The sequence below is a fragment of the Anser brachyrhynchus genome (genome assembly GCF_964034855.1).
Source record: "Anser brachyrhynchus genome assembly, chromosome: 14".
In the NCBI taxonomy this organism is placed as follows: domain Eukaryota; kingdom Metazoa; phylum Chordata; class Aves; order Anseriformes; family Anatidae; genus Anser; species Anser brachyrhynchus.
Genome location: NC_137709.1, coordinates 12,049,839 through 12,064,238, shown reverse-complemented (window position 1 = coordinate 12,064,238; position 14,400 = coordinate 12,049,839). Strand labels below are relative to the sequence as shown.

General features: G+C 55.8%; 1 protein-coding gene across 5 annotated transcripts; it reads right to left on the bottom strand.

The window, feature by feature from the left end:
- Positions 1–5,238: 5,238 nt before the first annotated feature.
- Positions 5,239–13,866, bottom strand: STING1 (stimulator of interferon response cGAMP interactor 1). 5 transcript variants are annotated; one of them, XM_080555860.1, is made up of 7 exons: positions 13,164–13,825; positions 12,649–12,893; positions 12,003–12,177; positions 11,071–11,179; positions 10,704–10,942; positions 9,552–9,738; positions 5,295–8,748 (listed from the first exon to the last, which is right to left on the bottom strand). In XM_080555860.1, exons 1-7 carry the CDS (start codon positions 13,179–13,181, stop codon positions 8,555–8,557), a joined length of 1,167 nt encoding a protein of 388 aa, XP_080411986.1. In that variant the 5' UTR covers positions 13,182–13,825; the 3' UTR covers positions 5,295–8,554. The 5 variants fall into 5 exon arrangements, with proteins under 5 accessions (XP_080411985.1, XP_080411984.1, XP_080411988.1 ...); XM_080555861.1 differs by having other exon boundaries at positions 5,297–8,748; positions 12,649–12,924; XM_080555859.1 differs by lacking the exon at positions 11,071–11,179 and having other exon boundaries at positions 5,239–8,748; positions 9,552–9,678; positions 13,164–13,866.
- Positions 13,867–14,400: the final 534 nt, after the last annotated feature.

Genomic DNA, 14,400 nt, shown 5'->3' with positions numbered 1-14,400 from the left:
AATATTGATTTATGAGTGTTTTATAGTCCTGTAAATGGAACATATCAATGTAAGTAGCTGAGATTGTGCTTTCGATAGTTTGTTAGAAGAAGGGAAAGAGCAAGGTGGGACAAAGGAAGTGTGCGTAAAGAGGGAGTGAAAGAAAAGAACCCAAGGAGAATGCTCCCTTCTCCACTGAAGCTCACTGAAGGGAGAAAAGTGGGCAGAGAGCATCAGGGATGTGGACATAGCTTTTGGCTGACCTCTCCCAGCTGCAGCAGCGTTGCCCAAGACCTCTGCACAAAGAGGAGCTAGGCTACAAGCAGTGGAGTTGTGTAGTCCTTCTGCAAATTAGGTCTGTTGCCATGGATTAAATGCATGAAGAACTGCTTTGTCTCAGTTGTGGCCATCCAGATTTTGTTCCCAAGAGTGGAAATGATGTGGCATGTTGCTCTTGTGTGGTTCCTGCTCAGCTTTTCCTGTGGTAGCTCCACAGCAAAGGATGCCCAAGGTGCTGGGAGCAGTGCAAACTGATGGGCACAAATGCACTTGCAGGCCTGCCTGCTTCCCTTCTTCTGCAGTATTTTGCCCATGGATTAATGAAAGCAAAATCTAGTTACTGCTCCGTCTGGAGTTGTCTGGAAAAAAAAAAAAAGTGGCCAAAGCCTTGAGGAATAAAGCTTCTTTTTCAGTGAAGGGCAGTCAAGGGGACATCTCATCCCCTGCACATACAAACAGTGATCTGTCAGTGCTTGACTCGGCGTCCTGCTGCCACACTTTGTTCCTTGGTATTTGGGCTGGTTCACCATGAATGTGATGTTGTCTTCCAACCTGTGCTGTGCTGGCTTGTGGCTTCCTCCAGGAGGCGTCACACCTGGCACCTGCTCCCAGTTTGTTTTCTGTGTGAGAAGAGGCTGGTGTCACAGGGATGCACCTGAGGAGGGAGGATGGCTGGAATGGGACTTGGCCCCTTTGGGAGTCGAGTACCTGGGGGGAGGATGGCCGGGATGGGATGTGGCTCTGTTTGTGCACCCAATGCAAAAAACACTCCACCGAGCTGCCTGGGGATAGACCACCGGACCAGGCTGGGCTCTCAGCCCACTGCTCAGATGGACCTGGGCTGGAAACTCTGTAGAGGGTCCCTGGGGCCTCTGCACTCTGCCCAGCCTGGCAGTGCCCCTCACCCAACACTGTGAGCCGTGGGTGGCACTGCAGCCCCCGTGGGGGTCCCTGTGGTGGCCCTGCAGCCCCCTATGGCGAGTCCACATGGTGGCTCTGCAGACCCCATGACAATTCCGTGGGTGATCCTATAGCCCTTGCTGGGAACAGAGAGCTGGTGAGTTGGCCTTTGGGACATGAAGATGGAACTTACCATTGAACTCAAAGAGATTCACCTCCTACTGTAAGAAAAATCAATGCCTTCAGTGGCCATTCCCAGCAACCCACCACACATCTCAGTGGAGCGCTGTGATCTGGAGCACTGGAAGCACCTGTGGCCTCACGGAACCGCTCCTTGGGAGCAGGCAGTGGGTGCTGCACCAGGCACGAGAGAGAAGAAACACCGTGCCCTCGTTCCTCCCCAGTGCACAGCTGCTCACAGCACAAGTCTACCTTTGCACAGACACGGGCTGCAAGGATTAGGCAAGCCCAGGTGCTTGATAAGACAGATCCTTTTATATTGCTTCGAGGGGAAAAAAGTCAGCAGCTTCCACTGCATCTCACTGGGGGGAAAAAGCACGCTTCAAGTAAGATGCTATGTGACCCTTACCCATCACGTAGAAATAACCCTTTTTCCCTATGTGAGCTTTGCATTTATTTTTGCCTTTCTTTGTGCGCCTTTTTGTGAGAACTAAGTCACGCTGGGGACCTTACTCAGTCTAACACAGCCACTAATGCTACCTGCTAAACATAAGTGACAGCACTAACAGCGTGGGAAATAGGCACTATAGAAGCAAGCCTGAGTAATTGAAAGAAATTAATGTTTTGGATGCTTGGCTAACAATTTAATTGAAAACTGGGGTGCTGGGCTTGATGTATATGTTAACCCCATGCACACTACACCAGAATTTAAAGGCTCAGGTGTGAGCTTGCAGTTACAGCATGCAAGAGCATCGAGTCAGCCCCATGAAGGTTTCTGGACTGTCTTGCTGGTGGCTCTCAAATTTAATTTTTACCCATTCACCATATGTATTACACTCCTCCCCCTGAATTGCTGGGAAGAATAAATGAAAGGGACTACAAAGTCAGCACAGGGACCTCACGACACCAGGGCAGGTAAGAAACAGCCAGTTTATGCCCCAGAGATGTGTGAGTGGCTGATAGCTGAAGCACTGAGCTGCTGTTTTCCTTGCTTTGCAGGATGCCAAACTTTAACCACAGAGAGGAGTGAACTTGGTCAACACGCTGTTTAAATCAATCACTTCAAATAAGCCCACTTTTCAAGCAGGAAGTTTCCTACATAAAAGGTAAAATAATCAGCGTCATTGCAAGGGCCTTTCTTGAAGCACAATCACCAAACTTTAGAAGTGCAAACTGCAGGCTTTGCAGATTTGAATATCCCTAAAAAGCAACACTTGAGGGCAGCATAGCACCGCTGCACAGCCGCTGCTGCTCACCTCCTCTGGCTGGTTCCTCGTGGGACGTTTACCAAGTGCCAGCCTTGCGAGCCCCTTTCTGCAGAAGAACGTTTTTCTCCATCGCAGCACATGGAGCTCCCTGACTCCATGCACACGAATTTGCCAATAATTTGTTTTATTCCAGCCTCACGAAGTGAACACCATTGCAAAGCTGACTGTAAAATATCATCATTCACAAAGCCTTCTTTGCTTGGGAGTTGCACAGTTATCAACCAAATTGACCTGCTCGTTAGAAATTACACGGGTATAAGACCTACGAACACAAATAAAAGCAGGTCCTGCTGAATATTTTTAGCTATTCTCAGGCTTCAGGAATAACCTTTGACTTCTCCTCCCCTCCTGCCATAGATACAGAAGCATCCTGCATTTGCAAGGATCCAGAATTTGGCCTTTTAAAAAAATCAGCAAGTTTCTGCCCAAATGCTCCAGGGCCCAAGTGGCAGGATGTGTTTGTTGGGTGGGTGGGAGCACAAATGAAGCTGAGAACACTTCTTGCCTCAGCACCAGAGGTCAGGTTTGGGGTTCTTCTAGAAGATCTATGTTGTTAATGCCAACATGTATATTCAAACCACTCCATAAAACTTTCAAAGCTTCAAAATTCACCGTGGCTCCTAGGGAAACATTACAGCCAAGGTATATACTTGGCACATGATCTCAAGACACAGCAGACAGTAGTTCCCAGGAATGTAAGCAAAAATGGGAAACCTCAACACATTTTCCATGATCCAGTCACTAAACCAGTGAGAGCAAGGGGGAGAAAACCAACGTGCAGATCAGCTGCTCAGCTTCACAAATGTTAGTGATAGAATAGCCAAGAACAAGGAACGCTGCATCTTTTTTTTTTTTTTTTCTTCCTTTAAGCCACGTCTTTCCTTACTCTGCTGCTAATGGTATGTGAGTGCATAAGCATTTTGTACAGCACTTTATCAATTCCAGTTCCCACCACAAACTGAATGAACTTAAATGACTCAACGAGTTCTTCTGATTTTGAGCAAGGCAGTGATTTATGCACTGTCTGGGGGCCAGAGAAACTGCACAGAGGCTTAAATCTACAAACAAAAAGGGTCATTTCCCAATGGTCGGTAGCAATGTTCCCCAAATCCCTTGTTGGATGCCAAGGGATTGATACCTAGACATGTTTGAGAGGACTTAAAAAAAGTCGTTGCTGAAGACAGCCAATAAGAGTTGCCAGATTGAAGGAACCAGTGTGCAATAAGGGCCACATTTTAGTGTTGATGAGCAACACAAGTTATCTTTTTAAAAGTTTCCTTGCTGCTCATCACTGCAGCAGGAGCAACCAAAACCTGTCTGAGGTGCCACCATCCATTACAGGCCAAAAAGAAAATGGGCAAGGTTTCCCAAAAGAGCTGGATGAGTTTTCCAGCTCCCAAACCTCAGTCCTTTACAGGAACAGACTCTAGAGGGCCATATAGGTGCTGACCTCTTAACCCCCAACCCAGCAGTAAAACAGAAGAAGAGGAACTCTCCTCTCTAGCCTTAAACCCAGAGCCACAGAGATGTCAGTGTCAGCTGAGAATTCTGTGCAAAAGCAGTAGGAGTTACAAAATCTCAAAGGACACCCGGGGAAGGCAGCTCTGGGCAATGTGCTCTCCCTCCCAAAGGCTCTTGTTGGCCTGATGCAGGGGTGGGGAGGAGTGCCCAGATCTCCTGCTGTCTTCTGGCACCCACCGGTGCCATGTGGGTTGGAGCTGGCTCCTGAGGCAAAAACACTTCTCATGCTAAACCTAAGTCAGCTCTCAGATGCTTTAAACATTGATCCATGTAGCTAGAGTCAGCCTTAAAGTTCCTGAGACTTTCAGTGTAGTGATCTTTAATGCACATGTCCCTCCAAAGAAAAAAAAATAGAGTCCAGAGATGTTTTAGGCAGTAAAAAGCAACCTCTGTAAAAATAAATGCTAAATTCACTATATCCAAACAAAAAGGCAAGATTTAGGGAGCACTCTGCCTCCATTCTCCCCATGCCTCTGTCCCAGGCATCCCAGGCTGCACTGGTGGTTTTTCATCCATCTCAAAGAAGACACACAAAGCAGGAGTAAAGACACTTGTAAGGTCAGAAAAGAAGCCTCTGCTCCATGGAGCGGGACTGGATCCTTCCAGGCAGCTAATAGTCGAATTTCTGGTCACCCCCAAGGAGAGAAGACCAGTGTGCCTCAGAAAGAACTGCCAACCTGGCAAACTCCGTGGTTCTGAACAAACAGGAGCTGGGCTTATTTATAGCCAAATGGCACTAACAAAACCAGATGGGATGCGAGGAATAGCTGTGAGAAGCCTTGTCCTTGCCTTGAGCATCCAAGCTCAACCCTGGCCTCAGTCCTGGCTGAGCCAGACTGTGCCTGGCTCTGCCTTCCTCCCCTGCACCCTGACCATGAACGCACCTCCCTGCTCACCCCCAGGCCCGTCCCATCACCACTGGATGGCAGGAGACCCCAAAGGGGGGCTTTCTGGCTTGCCTGCCTGTGGTTGTTCTACAGCCCGCTGGGCAGCCAAGCTCCACCACAACCGCTCTCTCACTCCCCCTCCTCGAAAGAAGAGAGGGGGAATAAGCAAGTATGCTGGAAAGAAAAAAAAATGCTCATGGGTTGAGATAAGGATAATTTAATTAAAGGGAAAAGGAACAGAAAAAAAAAAAGGAAAGAAAAGAAAGCACAGAGAGAAGAAAACAAAATATTCTTTACTTCCCATCAACAAGCAATGTCTGGCCATGTCCTGGGATGGCCTCAATACCCATAGTGGCTGCTCAGGACAGGTGTCTTCATAACGAGAGCCCTCCCTCCCCTTCCCCTTTCCCAGCTTTTGTTGCTGACTGTGACCCCATATGGCATGGGGTATCCCTTTGGTTGGTTTAGGGCAGCTGCCCTGGCCATGCCCCTCCCCACCTCTTGCCCACCCCAGCCTGCTGGCCCCGGGGGGTTTGGAGGGAGTCTTGGTGCTGTGCCGGCACTGCTCAGCGGTAGACACAACATCGGTGTGACACAATACTATACGGGGCACTGCAGGAAAACTTAACTCCATCCCAGCCGGGGTGGGGGGTCTGCTGCTCCCTAACGCCTCTCCTCCATCCTGGCAGCAGAGGAGAGCTGCTCAGGCTCGGGAGCAGGCTGGGTGTTGGAGAAAGTGCTCAGCAAGAGCACCCTGGGCCTGGAGGGGCTGGTGGGTGGTTGGTGCCTCAGGGGCACCCTGGTCACAGATGAGATCTGGGGCCCACAGCCCTGAGCGAGCAGCTGCTGCAAGTCTGCCAGGCTGGGGCTGGGGGCAGGGGGCTCCAGCTCCCCAGGGACGCCTGCCCCATCTCTGCAGTGGCAAGCGTGGCTTCCTGATGTGGCATGCCGAGTCCGTGCTGCCCTGCAAGGAGCCATGGGCTCAGCCCTCACCCCTGTGCCACACCGGGCACTTCTGAGCCAGCACGATCCCCGCCGAGCAAGGCCAGTGGCACCGGGCGGTGGTGTCCACGCTGTGGTCAGCAGACACACTGGTGACAACGGCTGCTGGGGATGCCACCACTTTGCAAGTGCCAGCCAGCAGCGGGCCAGGCCTGCGGCACCTTCACCCACCTACAAGCCGGGGAACCCTGGGTCAGGGCCGACAGAGAAAGCTGCAATTAGTGCAAAGACTTGGCCACTTTGTGCTGTTAGGGAGGTTGAGGGAAAACTATCCCTAATGGCTATCCCTAATGGCTATCTTCTGCTTGCCAGCGTGGGCAGCAAGCTTCCACTTCCTTCTGAGGCTTGCTATTCCTGCCTCTGTCAGCCCTGCCTGCCGTACTCTGCCAGCGAAGGCTGTCTCCTTGCCATTTGCTTGGCCCTGGTTTGCTCTGGAGCAGCGTCAGAAGCTGAGCTGTCGGACACCAGCATGGTTTCTGCTGGAACAAGGCTGCACCGCCAGCTTTCCTCTGAGGCTCCTGTGTCTGCCTGTGCCCTGCTCACAGGGGCTGAGCCCAGCTTCAGCCAGGCTGGGGGTGGTGACGGGGAAGGTGGGAAGCGCCCGTACCTGAAGGGAGTCAGGACAGAGGCTGTGTTGTTGCCGCACGAGGATCCCTGGGGGAAAAAAGGCACAAACCTTGGGGGTGCCCTCGTGCAGGCTCTGCATCCCTCACAGCTGTGGCTGGCGGTGCCTGTGCTGCTGAGCTCAGCCCTGGTGCTGTGTTTCCAGTCTCTGCAGGTGGTCACGGCCGCTCTGTGCTCCGAAAAGGAGAGATGGGTGATGTGGGGCAGCCAGGAGCACGTCCTCCTGCCCACGCACTGGGACCAGACCCCTTGGTCCAGGACTCTGCTCTCTGCACGAGGGGTGTGTGCTCCCACTGCTGGCGAGGGGTCCCCCACCTTTCATCTGTCACTTTTGTTTTTTTGTCAGATGCAATACCCAGAGATTAGGCTTCAGGTTAAGGTTTACCAAATCCTGCAACGGGTTCCATTTCCAAATACCAGCGGGACCAATGTGCAGAGAAATCTCTTCTGTAAGCTTGCTGGTGCTGGGGAGAAGCATTTCCCATCTTGTTCTTCCTGGTGCATGGCAGATGGAGCTCTCTTGTTTGCCTGGGCTGCTTTGCTGAGGCAGCTGCGAGCCACGAGCAGTTTTGTCCTGGGAAGGAAAGCTGAGGGGAGGCAGAACGAGCGGGAGCTATTTCTTAAGTGTCTTTAGATGAGAGAGGGGCAAACTGCAGCTGATCCCTTAAAGAGGGGGCCACCCTTGGCGTGCAGAAGGTGTCACCACATTGTGCTCATCCAGGTCAGGAGAGTGGGCCCAGAGGCTTCACAGCGTGGTTAGGTGCTAGGTTATGGGCTTTCTGTGCCTCGGTTTGCACCCAGGCTTTTTTCCCTGCACTTAGAAGGGAACACGGGGTGGCACGGCCACGTCTCAGAGGCGAGTGCAGTGCTGCCTTTGCAGAGCAAACACGGCTGGAGCAGCGCTGTTGTGCTGGAGCCCTTCAAGCTGCAGTGCTGGAGCAGTGCAGCAAGGCTGCTCCTCAGCCCGTCTGCGGCCGTGGCTGCTGCTGTGCCACGTTGCCCGCTGGAGCTGCCTTCTTGCCCGCTGGGAGCCCCCACTGTCACCAAAGCTGTTCCACCAGGTGCTTGAGGAAGCAGTGACATCCATGTCCAGCCACTTAGTTTTTCTCAGTCAGGACCACTGAAGTGTGGGGCTTGGGGCCTGGCAGGGCACCCATCTTCCTGCTGGAGTGCTGCCGCGGCCATTCCCAGCCCCGTGCGCTGCGAGCTGTCCCAGGCTGTCTGCATGACTCTTCCTTTGGGAGCCATGGGCAGAGTGAGGTGCATCCAGCATCTCCGGGGTGGGAGCTGCAAAAAGGAGCCGGGCAGCTGAGGGCCAGGAACGGGGCACAGGCTCAGCGCCTGCCTGGGGCCAGCAGGAAAACCCAAAGCCAGCCCCTTGAAAGGCCAGGATTGCTTGGGCCCAGCGCACACCTGCACATGTGGGGCTGGGATTTCAGCATTGCGGGGTGTCCAAGGGCAGGCTGTGTGCCATTCCCAGGATTTGTGGTCATGCAACTTACCCCAGAGAAAAATGCTTTATATGATAAAAATTGAAGCAGATAAAAAAATAAAAATAACATAATAATATATATTCAGGGAAGTGGTTCAGTCACCATCCCTGGAGGTCTTTAAAAGACGTTTAGATGTAGAGCTTGGTGATATGGTTTAGTGGAGGACTTGTTAGTGTTAGGTGAGAGGTTGGACTCGGTGATCTTGGAGGTCTCTTCCAACCTACATAATTCTGTGATTCTGATTCTGTATATTAGGAATATACAACAAAACAAAGGAAATGGGAAATGGAAACAAGGCTGTGGTTTGGGTCAGCTGTAAATGTGAAGCATGGGAGCTCCGGGTGCACGGCTCCTGCGGGAGGCCGGGGCTCACAGCCACGGGAGGCTCCTGCTGCAGGAGTGGGCTCGTAGGACGGGGACCTCAGGGGTGGTCGCTCCGCAGGGGCTGGGGCAGGTCGGAGGCACTGATCTGGAGGCTGAGGTCTGTTGAGCCCAGGGCCGTGGCCAGGGTGCGCGGAGGGGTCCCCTCGTACACCGTGAACTCCTCCTGCTGCTGCTGCCGCAGGTGCCAGAGGATCTCTCTGGACAAGAAGTGGGGCTCGGCTTCTCTCGGCTCTGGAACAGAAGAAAGATGAAACCATCCTTCATGGTCTGGCCTGAGGCAGGGGTATGGGCAGGAAGCAGTCTCTGAGAGATGCCCCAAAATATGCAGAATTTCCTGAAAAGTCAGAATATGGTTCCTACTTCCCTTTTCCTCACACCGGAACAAACAAAATAAAACACAAAGTGCAGGAAGGAGAATAAAACACAGGCACCATGTGCTGGGCTCCCAGTAGTGCCTACTGTGGTAGGAACCACCTTGCTGGATGGAAATGCTGCTCCCAGTCAGGGAGAGCACTGAATTTCTCTGAAGAAAACTGATGAGAATTTTCTTGTTTCGGCAAGAAACAGCAAGCTGCTGTCAAGCCCCGCTGTCCTGGCAGAGGTGGGAAGAGGGGAAATGAAAGGGTGAAGGGGAAGGCTCACTCCCTGGGGAGTGCCGGGGAGCAGCACACATGCTGCTGGGGGACTTGATGACCCCAGACGCTTCTCCCAGCAAAATCAGCAGTGACAGCACCTGCTCCTTCCCCTGGAAGGCTGCTGTTATATCTAACGTTTGCGGGAGCATCTTGCTGCCACAGCCAAAGACTGCTCGTCTCAGGGGCCTGGGGGGACTTGAGTGGGGGCCAGTATCCTACCATTAAGCTCCCTGCTGCTCTGGGGCCCGCAGCAAAAAGTCACATCACCCACGCCTGCTGCCAAACACTGCATGGATCCTGCAGATTTCCCCTTGCATGTCCTGATCCAACAACACACAAGAGGCTGGAGAGCACGGCCACCGTGCTGGGCACCCCTGCCCTCGTCCCCTGCTCGCTCACCCTCGTACGCAATGAGCCGGTAGGTTCCTGTGCACTCCTTGGAGCCTCTCAGGATCTCCTCCAAGGTCCTGTAGAAAAGCTTGGCCTGCTCCAGGCGGTCGTCCCGGCTCAAGGCAGCGCACTCGTCCTGAGACATGGCATAGAGCGTCTGCAGCGGCGTGGCGTACTCCACCGCACAGTGCCTGGCCTGCAGGGCGAGAGGCGAGGAGTGCGGCCGCTGGCGTCCCCCGGCCCTGCCGCGCAGGGAGGGAGCGAGCGGCCGGGCAGGGGCCTGCAGTGCCATGTCCCAAGTGTTGGGGCTCAGAGAGCTGCCCGGGGGCTGCGGACAGCTTTGGCGAGGCACAGCCTGGGGGCAGTTTCCCCCTGGAGGCTGGGTCCCCATGGAGATGCCCCTCGTTTGCGTTCCATTGTGCCCTCTTGGTGGCTCCTCTGCTAGAGACGTCTGAGCACCCTGATGGAGAGCAGGGACACGGGAGGAGGATGGATCCTGGCAAGGTGAATGTACAGCTAGGAGGAGGGTGGTCAGCCACACAGCTTAGGAGAGATTCAAGGCACTGCCACCATCAGAAGGCAAATGAGAAGGACCTCCATGAGAAGCACGGCTATGCCTGTGCCTCCATCCCCAGATGTGTCGGCAGGACCGACGTGCAGCCTGCACCAAGGGTGCCTGGGGACACAGAAGGAGATGAGCGCACTGCAGGGGGCTGGGGGATCACCAGCCTGGAAAAGAGGTTCCCAGGGGAAATCACATGGCATTTTCAAGCACCTTTTCCTAACAGAAGGAAATATTCCTCCATCCCATGGGAAGAGGGGAAGTGATGCTGCAGACCTGACATCCACTGCTTTTTTTTTTTTTTTCTTTCTGTTCAGCTCTCTGCAGTTTTCTGGACTCCAATCAACTCCAGGAGGGGTTAAGCAAGCCCCAGATGCCTGCAGGGCTGAGGTGGGGAGCGTGCAGCCAGGAGGGAGGGGGCCAGGAGGGAGGGGGGCATGGGCAGGACCTCTCCATCTAATGGGAGACTGCTGGAAGCTGGGCATTTCTAACAGAGCAGGGTCACTGTCCTGCCCTTGCAGCTCCTTTTGGTCTGGGATCTGAGGCCAGAAAGACCTTCGGGCATGCTGAGTGCTGCAGTGGGGCTGCCCCTGGCATACCTGGTTGTCCCCATCCCTGATTGCGTAGAAGCTGTGCTTGTAGACCCTTTTTTTGATGCCGCCTCGGGTCAGGGTGGTTTCTGTGAGGTCTGTCAGGTACTGGATATTGCTGTCAGCTTTCTCCAGGTCATCCCAGACGTTACAGCTCAGAGGGATCAAGATGTGGAGCTTCCAGGTCTCCCTGCATGCCTGCACGTTGGGGTTGGCTTTGCTGATTTCCTCCATAGACTCCTTTATGCCTGGGGGGAGAGAGCATGGGACAAGGGTGCCTGTGTGAGGAAAGCTGCTATGGAGTCTGCTCCCTGCTGCTGTGCTATAGGTTTTTCTGCCTATCTAGGCCTGATAATGCAGGGAAACAGCCACGTACGTGGCAGAACTATTTTCAGGTACCCAACATAGTAAGACCAGGCAAGCCCATGAGCGACGTTCTGCTTGGACCTCTCAGTCATCTCAGAGATCTCCGCCGCCGAGGGCTTCTGCAGAGGCAAGGAGAGAAAGATGTGAGAAGAAGGCAGAGGAGAGGGAAGTGGCAGCAGCGGCTGCCTGGCTCTCCGGCAGCACCCGGCTCTCAGCGGGGACGGAGAGCGGCGGCCGTCTCCAGAGGGCCCGGCGCAGCAGCCCCTGGCGAGGCGGGTGGTGCTGGGTGAGCCTGGCACCTGTGTGGTCCTGTACCCCAGCACAAGCTGTGCATCGGCCCACTGCCTCCAGCCCGTAGGAGGAGACATCCCAGTGTTTGACAGCGTTGAGATTTCCAGGCCCATTGATGCTGCCCGCCAGCCCTGTGTGTTTGTTTAGGTGGAAATGGGTGTTCAGGCCTCCTCAGAGCACCCCTGGGTAGCCTGTGGGATCCCCAACTGCTCCACCACTGCCGGAGGAAGGCAGAGCCCTCCGCAGTGCTGCAGAGGGACCTGGAGCTCGGCACTCAGTGCGTTCTGACGATGACAGTCAACCCTTTGGAGACCTCACGGGCTGCCCTTTCCACCAAGGACTACATTGATTGACAGACGTAACCCCCATTTTTCATCCCTGCGGGGCCCTTGCTGTGCAGGGCTGGTGCCCGTGCCACGGAGCGGCTGCTTTCATTAAACGCAGGAGCACGGGGCCCTCCGGATGGACGCCTGGCAGGGTGCTGCCCAGGGCATAGCTCTGCGGGGCTGAGCCAAGCCAGGTGGAATTTGTCCCTCCTGCAGCAGGGCAGCGTGCGGGTGGGCTGTACCGCGGGTACGGAGCCAGGCACCCCGCACCGTGTGCTGAGCATCCCCGGGGAGCACGGGCAGGCGCAGGGTGCCAGTGCCTTACCTGGAGCCCGAGGGCGAGGGCGAGGAGATGGCACAGGCAGGTCAGGGCAAGGTAGGGGCTGAGCCTGTCTCCCTGCTGCAGGTCCAGGTAGGCTGAGCCACCGATGAACAGCAGGGCCAGGTGCCAGCGTGGTGGGAAGCAGGCGCTCAGCGCCCTCCAGAAGCTGCCGTGGTATCTGGGTGGGAGAGGGAGGCGCGAGGTGGGCTGATGCCCACTGGTGGGGTGCTTGGCCAGGGGCGCTCCCACCTCCCCGCCAGGCCTCCTGGAGCAGCACAGCACCCTGCAGCCCCTGCTCAGGAAGGACCTTGGGTCTCCAGCAGTGCTCGTGGGCCTGGAGGGGAGCAGTGTGGGGCTGGACACCAAGGGGAGATGATCTCCAAAATCCCCATGCTCTCCGGAAGCTGATGGTGGAGGAAGGCTGGGGCTGTGATTTCTGCCCCAGGGAAAAGGGACACCAGCGAGTGACCACGGATAGGTCCACAGAGGCACGGGGAAGGGCAGGAGGAGAAGAGGAAGACGGGAAAGTCGGGAGCAGCGAGGATGACAGTGAGCAGCTGTGGGGGCACTCGTGGGGACAGAAACAAGGAGCAGATTTCCCTGCAGTGCTCCGTGGCCTTGTCTCCGCAGCGGCCCCGAGGTGGCTCACCTGGACTGGAGGTGGAAGATCTCCTCTGCCAGGCAGCAGCAGCCCTTGAGCAAGGTCCCGATCTGCAGGGCTGCCAGGTGGGCGGTGAGGCGGTGGGCAGCAGGTGACAGGGGCTCCCCAGCCAGGCACAGCGCCGCGGTGCAGGTGGCCAGGAGGACGTACACCGCGCGCTGCGCTCGCCCTTCCCTGGCCTTGGGGATGAGCAAGGCAGCGGGGCTGCTCCGGCGCTGCGGTTCCTGAGACATCTGCAGCAGACGGGGGGGTCAGCAGCAGCAGCTGTGGCCCCCAGGACCCACATCAGCACAGTGGTGGAGAGCAAACACTCATATGCAGAGCTCAGCCAGCACCCCAGAGCTTGCAACAAAGCTACCAGTTCCTTTGTGCGCGTCTGGGGAGGTTCCTCCGTGCCCCGAGTGCCCAGATGGGCTGGCAAGCCAGAGCCTTGCTGGCCACCCCGCTCCCCCACCAAGGCCAAGCCCCAGCTCTGCGCCCAGGGGCTCCCGCTGTGCACTCACCGGAGCGACCGCGGCCATGACACCGGGAGCTGCCTGGGCTTTGTGCGCTGCGGGCGCTGTGTGCAGCGCCCAGCCCAGACAAACACCGCTTCCGTCTCCCTTCCGAGGCTGCTGCTGCAAGCAGTGCCTGGGCTTGCTCCCGGTGCCAAGGGCAGAGCCGCATAGTTCCCGAAAACCCGGTGAGGAGCGAAGTGAAAATGAAAGGAGCTATGGCAGGCGCAGGCAGTGGGTGAAGGCGCGGGAGCCCTCCCACGCTGAACTTCCAGGAGGTTCCCTGGCCCGCAGGAATCCGGCCCTGGGCAGCACAGGGGGATGCCGCAGGTTGTGACATCTGGGAGTTTACACCTCTGGAAAGCCCCAGCACCTCTGCCAGCTCACCCAGTGGCTGAGCCAGGCTGGAATGAGGAAGGAAACCAGAACAAGCTTAGTTTTGTTAAGTGCAGTTTGCCAGGGGTGAGCTGAACGTTGACAGAAGTGAATTCCTTCTAGCAGGGAGGGTGGCTCTCGGCGTCCCCGACCATGGCCCCGCGTGCAGCTCCAGGGGCAGCGAGCACACGGCAGGAGTGCCGGGGCACCTCGCATCGCCACAGCCAAGGCTCAGCTGCAGTGGGAACCAACAAGGGATGCGAAGGGTCAGGAGGAGGCTCCTAGAAGTGCATGGGCAGCAGAAGGGAGGCTGAGGGACAGGTGGCCCTGCTGCTCACAGGCGCAGGACACCTGGTGACCACAGAGCCAGAGCAGACGAGGTGCTCAAGGCCACCTTTGACTTTTTTATTGCTGAGGTTTGCCTTCATGCCTGCCAGCCCCTGGTCCCAGCAGCAGAGTCTGCAGCAGGGAGGCATCACCCATGCTAGAAGAAGATTGACTCAGGGCACACCTCAGCCAGCCGAACACAGACAAGTCCGCAGGACCCAGTGGGGTGCACTGGAGGGTGCTGAGGGAGCTGGCCCATGCCGTGTCTCTTTGGACAATAGTAGTGGTTGGGGAGGTTCCTGAAGAGTGGGACAAGGCGAGCATCACACCCAATGTGGGGCAGGGTGAGAAGGAGAGCTTGGGGAGCTACAGCCTGCCCAGCCACCCCTCTGTCCCTGGGGAGCTGAGGGAGCAAATCCTCCTGGAAGCCACTTCACGGATCCATGGGCCCCTTGCCAGGGGTCTCTGGGGGCTGCATGCACAAGGACCTTGATTCAGGCATGCCCACAGCCACATTCAGTTCAAGCATTTGCAAAACTAAAAG

Coding starts and splice junctions, on each gene's coding strand:
- STING1 (XM_080555858.1), bottom strand. CDS start 13,494: ATGTCACAACCTGCGGCATCCCCCTGTGCTGCCCAGGGCCGGATTCCT. Junction 12,894..13,163: donor TCATGGCCGCGGTCGCTCCG/GTGAGTGCACAG, acceptor CGTCTGCTGCAG/ATGTCTCAGGAACCGCAGCG. Junction 12,178..12,648: donor ATCTTCCACCTCCAGTCCAG/GTGAGCCACCTC, acceptor TCTCCCACCCAG/ATACCACGGCAGCTTCTGGA.